This window comes from Panthera tigris, chromosome C2, assembly GCF_018350195.1.
Source record: "Panthera tigris isolate Pti1 chromosome C2, P.tigris_Pti1_mat1.1, whole genome shotgun sequence".
NCBI classification, from domain to species: domain Eukaryota; kingdom Metazoa; phylum Chordata; class Mammalia; order Carnivora; family Felidae; genus Panthera; species Panthera tigris.
The window spans coordinates 65,072,176-65,080,479 of NC_056668.1; the positions used below are offsets into that span (position 1 = coordinate 65,072,176).

The 8,304-nt window shown below is 38.2% G+C and overlaps 1 protein-coding gene across 1 annotated transcript; it reads right to left on the reverse strand.

Moving 5' to 3' along the window:
- Positions 1 to 326: 326 nt before the first annotated feature.
- LOC102962332 (cytochrome c oxidase copper chaperone) lies at positions 327 to 7,949 on the reverse strand. Its single transcript, XM_007098349.3, has 3 exons — positions 7,737 to 7,949; positions 5,468 to 5,556; positions 327 to 462 (listed from the first exon to the last, which is right to left on the reverse strand). The coding sequence occupies exons 1-2, from the start codon at positions 7,841 to 7,843 to the stop codon at positions 5,472 to 5,474; spliced, it is 192 nt and encodes a 63-aa protein (XP_007098411.1). The 5' UTR covers positions 7,844 to 7,949; the 3' UTR covers positions 327 to 462; positions 5,468 to 5,471.
- Between the last annotated feature and the right edge of the window lie 355 nt (positions 7,950 to 8,304).

Genomic DNA, 8,304 nt, shown 5'->3' on the forward strand with positions numbered 1-8,304 from the left:
GAATAATAAAAATGATCTAAAATATTAAGATTGAAGGCTTGGTAAGTTAAAAATAAAAAACAAAATGTTGAATGAGATGATATGGGTACCGTACTCATTCTGAATTGGTAAAGGGTTATTTCCTTACTTCTATGCACCTCATTTTGGAGGTTTCACTGAATGAGATCAGGATCTGCTTTCTCGTTACAACGAAAATCTAGAGTTCCCAGAATGACACAAGAACATAAGAAATTAATATTACAGGATGTTTTTTTATACTATATCCTTTAAGAAAAATAAATGCCATGTGAGGACGTGAGGAACACAAAAAGAGACACACTTGAAGATTTCTGACCAGAGATAATTTCCTTTTTCTAAAAATAAGTTATAAATACTTTTTCCATTTATCAAAGTTCCACAAATTCCCAAAATTATTGAATCTTCTTCATTCTTCAGGAATTATTCATTCACAGAGTAAACCACCTACAAAAAAAAATTATATTAGAAAATTAGATTTTAAACATCATGCCAGACCTATGGAATTAGGGAATTAAGACCAGTAGAAATGAATGCCTCAGCCAAGTATATTAACCAATTGCCACGATAATTCTAAACCAGTCATGAAATAAAAGACACAGTCTTAAATTCTAGTTTTGCCTAAAAAGCCTCACTGAAACTGTTCAATCCAATACATTTTTTCATCTTTAGAAGTCTGTTAAAGTAAAAACTATACATATTTATTTATTTACTCAAAAATATCGTCCCAAAAAGTCCAGAGCAGTGTATTTTTACAGATATTCAAGAGAAGAGACTTTGCAAACCCTTCGTTGCTGATTCAAGTATGTTTGGCAAAGATCCACGAAGTCGATGGCAAAAGGTCAGTTCTGTATACAAGGTGCTTCCTGTGGAAAGTTACTCACTTTATCCCCAGGGCAAAATAAGGGTAATGTTTTGAATCCACTTAGAAATCAGAAAGGGAGAGTAGGAGAGGATAGGGTTGCTGGTCTAAGTCAATCACTACCATGCTTCTCTCCAAACAGTTCTCACCCACCCTCACCCCCAGTCCCTATCCCAGAAGGCAGAGAGAACAATGCTTCAAAAAGTAATTTGGGCTAGCCAATTCTTCAAGTCCAATGAAAGTGCTTCCTTCATCTAGCTATTATTATTCCCAGCATGTGGTTTAGAGAAGATAAGCCTGATCAACAACACAAACATCTTACCTGTTTTCTAAAAGGCTAAAAGGAAGAATACACTTAAGGAAGGGTTTGAGCAGGAAAGATAACCAAAAATGAAGCCACTCAACATTGTAAGAGACAGCAGTCCACAGCACTGTTACCTCTTTTGCCACTAACTATATCTCAGGAGGGGCTACTCTGGAAAGCTTCTGGATGTCAACCTCTTGGTTATATATCTGGGTGTAAAGTCCTTGACAGAAGAGACCTTTCTTATGCTGGCATTTTCTAGATATTAAACAATAAATATCTATTGAATAAATAAATGTTTAAATAGCAAGGAAGGAAACTTTTGCTGGATTTTGTTGGAAACATATTTTCATACATAATCAGTTGTATGTGTGTATATGAAATCAGCATATTTTAAGCATACTTTAACCAACTATTAAGTTCTGTTAAATAGTAAATACTGAGTATCCCCACTGCCTGGTGCTAGTCCTTTCATTTCTTTCAATGATTTTAGCACCCAAACTGGGTTCTCAAGGTTCCTTCTGACTCCTAAAGGCAGAAAAACAGACACTAGCTGTTAATGTTCCTCTTTAACATTTCTAAGTAGGTTCTAGGTTCCTCTAGTTTTTCTTTCAGTAAAAGAAATAGCCTAAGATAAAAGAAAGTGTTTAGAATCACCACCATCACCCACTTATTTTTCCTTAAGAGCAGTTTTCAAGTCACTGCCTTTGCTACTATTAAATCTTTAGATAGTTTATACTTAGCAATATCCCTGCTACTTCTTCAGCTTAAGCCAATGGTTCCTTAAGAAGGGTCCACCTGAAAATTATCTAGGAGTTTGAGTCAACAGGAGATCAGGGCTCAGGGCTTGTGAATTTTGGAAAACAGTCCTCAGGTGATTACAGGGTACACCTCTGGCTGAATGTAGCCCACATTTATATTAACTCCCAATCTACTAAATTCAAGGTACAGTTAAGACCTGTCTTATTTAGGATATAACATTAAAATCTACAAAGGTTTTTGAAGTAAGGAACTTTCATGATCATTATTGGGAAGATCTAGGTTTGCAAAAATATTTTTCCTTTGAAGCTATCATCAGAAAAATGTGGTCTAATAGTCTAAGAGATATCAATTTAGTTCGGTTTATCTTATAACAATGTAGACAGTAGTGTTGGATTTTACAGCCAATGACCTGGTTATTGAGTTATATATACCTACACATTTCAGCAACAGGTCTTTCTAATTTACATTCATAATAAAGTTTTAGGATTGAAGACCAAGACTATGTGCAGTCCTAAAAATGAGTAGGCTGGTAACCAGATCTCATTAAGTGCAAGGAATGAAGTGTAAAGCATCCATGCTTTGGGGAACATAAAAGACCTAGACTCTAGTTTTAATTCCACCAGCTACCCATTCTTAACTTGGGCAAGTCTTTTTTTGACTTCACTTTTTGTCCATTTCCCAATGGGGGTTGGGGAAATAGGATACCTGGGACCAAAGCAGATCCAAACACCTGTTCCTCTTCCAAAAGCAGTAGTACGCTGAAAATGAAAACATGACATCTGAATTCTAAGAGAGGCCCTACATGGATTCAGATTGTTCTTGCCATAATTGGGATTCAAAAACACATAATCAGGTCATATAACCAACAGACCTCAATTGGATGTCTGCTATCCACAACTCCCAACATATGGGCTATTCCGTTCTGGCTTCTATTTGATAGTTTACAAATCCTATTTGTACACCTGTCATTTAATCATCACAATGACTCTTTGAAGTAAACTAAGGTTCAGAAAGTTAAGGACTTGCCCAAGACCACACAATCAGTTAAACATCAGGTTTTCTAAGTCCAAAGCTCTTGCATTTTCTTTTACACACAAATGAAGTACACAGGTATCCCTCTCACTTTGTCCCAATAATATAAAGAAAACTATATTTTCTAGTCCTTGTGAATTTGTGCTAATTATGACAATAGTTGTAGCACTTTTGTGGTAGACATGAAGTCCAAGAGATGCTTCTGATGCTCCTAAAATTAGCATTTTTAAAAATCACCCTTTTTATCAAGACAGGCTTGGTATTAGCACCAACACTTTATACCACTGCCTAGGAAAAGAGTAAGAATATAAACAAGGAAACCGTGTACAAATGTTGACATTCCAGGTCTTTAAAAATAATTAATAGGTATAATTATACTTTTAAAGAACACCCCCTCCCCCCCCCACACACACCCAAACTTACTTATTTTACAAAATGATTCACTATGGAATTTCTTTAAATAACCATGTAATCTAAAAGCCACTTAAGTATGTCATGTACACACAGAGTAGATATACCATACTAAATATAAAAATCACAAAATATGTTATGGGTCTTTTTATAAATTAAAAAAGTGAAATCCACAGAGGTTTAATGTATTGATGAATGTTAAATGTAGCTGAAGCAAAATACATGCTAAGCTTGACAATCAAAATTAAGCCTCAGGACTTTCAGCCTAGACTATTTTCTACTACATAGTGATACTTCTTATCAGCTTGGAACAGGTTCCTTATCTGTCCTTTTTTTACAGCTCAATGAGTAAGACTAGCTATGTATGAAATTCTAAAGAGGCAGTAGAGAGGTGAAAGAGAAAGAAACCAGGCTATTACTGTTATATTAGTATGTGACTTTGACATTATCTCTCAGCTATTATTAAGTTAAAACTGGCAGTGTGATATGGATGTTGGGCAGTGGAAGGGATAGGCAAAAAGCAGAGGGAATCTGCCTGGAGACAAGAGGTTGCAGATCTGATCCTGCAACTTACCTTGGAAGTCATTCCATATCTATAGGCCTTAGTTCCTCATTTATTTATTCATTTAATTAATATTCCTCTGTTGAGCACCTACTATGTGACAGGCAAAATTATAGGTCCTGGGAATATGACAGTGAATAAAGCAGAAAATTCTTTTTTTTTTTTTCTATTAGAAAACCAGTATGTTCTGAAATTTTTTATTTATTTATTTTTTAATTTAAATTTTAGTTAACATACAGTGCAATACTGGTTTCAGGAGTAGAATTCAGTGCTTCATCAGTTACATACAATACCCAGTGTTCATGACAACAAATGCCCTCCTTAGTACCCATGTTTTACAAAATGTTTATTGATTTATTTTGAGAGAGACAGAGAGAGAATGAGCAAGCAGAGGAAGGGCAGAGAGAGGGAGAGAGAGAATCCCAAACATGTTCTGAGTTGTTCCCCATAGAGCATGACTCAGGGCTCCATCTCATAAACTGTGAGATCATGACCTAAGCCAAAGTCAAGAGTCAGATGCTCAACTGACGGAGCCACCCAGGCACCCCAAGCAGAAAATTCTTCTCAGAGCTTACATTGTAGTTGCAGTAAAACAATGCAGATAATAAATACATACCTAATATGCTGGCAGTGATGTTAAGAGTAGCCACTAGCCCTATGTGGCTATTAAAATTAAAATTAAATAAAACTAAAAATTCAGTTCTTCAGTTTTACTACCACATTTTAAGGGCTCAGTAGCCACACAGGGCTAGTGGCTACCAGAGTGGAGACTGAAGGTACAGAATATTTTCATTATCACAGCAAGTTCTACTGGATAGTGCTGGGACAGAGTGATGGGGAAGGGATGCTATTTCAGATGGGAGTGTTGAGTGAAAGCATCTCTAATAAGGAGACTATGGGACAGAGACCTAGGAATGGGTTAAGTTGCTATCTGAAGAAAGAGTTCCAAACAAAAGATCATTTATCTGTGGTATTGCTGTATACACATAACTTAAAGTCCCTTTCAGCATTAAAATTTGGATTCAAAGTTCTTTTAAAAAATGGTCTGAGGTTTTAGTATTATTAGAAGCATGGTACAAAAGAAATAGCAATAATTCTATTTTTCTTTTGCAGAAAGCAATGCTTCCATGTACTGCCTACTCCCTATTTAAAAGACCCACATCAGAAACAAGGAATAAAGAATATTTTCCTTTTAGTTCCTTTAAGTCAGACAACTGAATATTTTGAACTTCCAAAACCATTATTCCTTCTGACTCTAACATAACTCTAAAGGCTTTTATCAAGCCCCTTTTTGAAAGATACATTCTCCCCTCCTTAAATCCACTGAATGATTCTCACCTTATTAGCATCATTTACTCCCTACATTAGAAACTGAAAATTATTTTTTAAGTATACTTAAGCATCCAGGTGAATTACCTTTTGAATAGAATGTTCTCTGGTGACTGCTAAATCTATAAAGCACAAATTTGAAGCAATAACCCTATGTATTATCTTCCCAATCAGAAAGTATCATGCTCACCATTTCATATCTTAAATCCTAGGGCTCTCATGCATTCCTTGTGGGCCTCAATTAGGTGTCCACAGTGCTCTTCTCCTTTCTCAATGATGCTATAAAACAAAATGTACTTGTTATCTAACAAAGTAGGCATTAGTACATTAATAGTAAATATGCATGACAGTGATGGGGAATGAGGCAGAACATGGATCTGATGGAATGTAGTTGGACTTAAAGAAATAATTATGCATATCAAATATTGCCTCTAGTTCATATCAAAGGAACAATACAGTTCTCTAATGAAATTGATCATCTGAATACAATACTTATGTTAAAAAAATTTTTTTAGGGGCACCTGGGTGGCTCAGTCGGTTAAGCGGCCGACTTCAGCTCAGGTCATGATCTCGCGGTCTGTGAGTTCGAGCCCCGCATCGGGCTCTGTGCTGACAGCTCAGAGCCTGGAGCCTGTTTCCGATTCTGTGTCTCCCTCTCTCTGGCCCTCCCCTGTTCATGCTCTCTCTGTCTCAAAAATAAATAAACGTTAAAAAAAAAATTAAAAAAAATTTTTTTTAATGTTTATTCATTTTTCAGAGACAGAGCATGAACGGGGGAGGAGCAGAGAGGGAGGCAGACAGAATTGGAAGCAGACTCCAGGCTCTGAGCTGGTAGCACAGAGCTCCAAGCGGGGCAAACCCACCAACCTCAGATCACGGCAAAGCTTAACCAACCGAGCCACTCAGGCGCCCCTGAATACAATACTTAAGTTAAATGAAGGACAGAGAGAGGAATTGAATTTTTTGCCTATCACAGAGGAATTAAATATTTTATTCTGCTCTACATTCAAATAGACCTAAATGAATCTCCTTCTAATCATAATACACCCAACAACATAAACGGCAAGATCTGGCAGGCAACAGCAAGCAGCCTGATGAGCCTCCCTCACAATGATCAAAGAACTTTTTACACTAAGTAAAATCTAGGATCACACAGCTTTTTATTTCTAGGGCCTGAAAATGTAATTTTAGCAAAGATCAAGTTAAGCCAAATTTAATTACAAGAAAAAACTGACTCCTGACTATTGATATTTTGGCATAGACAATTAATGCAAAAGCAATTTGAAGGATAGGTTCTCCTTCTTTAGAGATCCAAATCCTATACATCCTTCAATTGCGCAATGAATAGCTCATTCATTACAAATGAATGAATGTTTGGTGAAGATAACAGCTAGTATTCCCTGATCATTTTTTGAATACTGTGTAAGACCTGTATCATTAAACCTTACAGGAATCCTAGAGGCAGACACACTTTTATTAGGCCCATTTTACAGACATAGGAGGCAGGTGTGTTAAATAATTTACTCAAAGTCGTAAAGTTGGTGGACCAGATTCAAACCTTGACTCTGGATTCCAAGTTCTTAGTCATGACACATTACTAGCTTTAGATTCAATAAGCACTTACTGTTAACTATGAAAGCAATTTCAGTATCAGATTGTAGTCTTTCAATTCTCCCTTCACAGTATTATTTGAAAAGTACTGAGTATTAATAAAAAGCACTGCTTTCCTATAACTCTTAACTCCATTATGCCACTTGTGATTATTTTATGAGGGCAAAAAAGAGGGAGAGGTTTACAATTCACATTTTCTGAGCATTCCCCCTAATGAGATTTGTTCCACAACAGAGGTTGTATAGAATGAGAACAAACAAAACCTTTTGTGGGTTGACAGGAATTCAGATGTGCTAGCCTGAATACTGTCACCTATGTCAGACTGTCTGATTTTTAATTCACCTACCCGGGAGTGGGGGGATAGGGGGGAGGTAAGGGGAACTCTTCAGTACTTTAAGAAATGTACCGGGTCCCACTATGCCAAAATTTTACCAGAAAATTTTACTCTTTTGTCTTGCCAAATCTTCCATCACAGCCCATACATACCACGTGGTAATAGCAATCATTAGTATCTCCACTACCTATAAGCTTCTTTAAATCAAGTAGCATCTTTACGTCTTTAGTAGACCTAAGGCAGTGCTTGACACAGAAACAGATGCTCAAAAACCCTATGAGTGAGTGTGCGAAGCGAGCCCGGTTCAATCTGACCTCTCTCCTAACCTTTCATCCATCTTTCGGGGCTGGGCTACGGGCTCAGTCAACAGACACAGTACTGGGTCCTCTAACTCTCAAAACTGCAGCACGGCAAAGCTCGGACCAGTGAAAGCCCAAGGCCGGGCAGGGCACGGAGGTACCGGAAGGCAGCGCATGGGGCCTGCCCGCCGCTCCCTCCCCATTTGCGCACTGACCAAGCATCGCGCGCCTTCTTGGTCTCCGGACAGGCGCAGCAGGGCTTCAGCGGCTTCTTCTCCTGTGACTCAGCCGGGGCAGGGCTTGCGGCCGCCAGACCTGGCATCTTGCAAGCCTACAGCAGTAACTAGCACAGCTACCCTAAACTCTCCCAGGCTCGGCGAACGCCGATTTGCCTTCAGTCACTTCCGGCAGTGGCTCTACAAGGGACAGGAAGTCCTGCCTCTCTCAGACGGAGGGGGAGTTAGGAGGGGGAGAAAAAAGATTTAAAACGGCGTGTGCGCAGAGAGGCTAAATGAAGGGCGCTTCTTTCGCGCAGGCGCAGAGGCGGGATGAAAGGGCAAAGAATTTGTCAATCAACTTGAGGAAGACTGGAAAAAGGGAGAAGTAGTGAGATGGTAACTCATATCTCTTAACCTCTCAATCTACCAATGGAAAACTGAAGCCCAAGAAGGTGAGATGACTTGTCCACCCTAAACAAAAGAAACACGAGTGAAAGCCAGTTTCCCTTGAGTAACAGATTAGTTCCACATAGTTCATGCTCGAGTTATTATCTGCCTTCTCCCC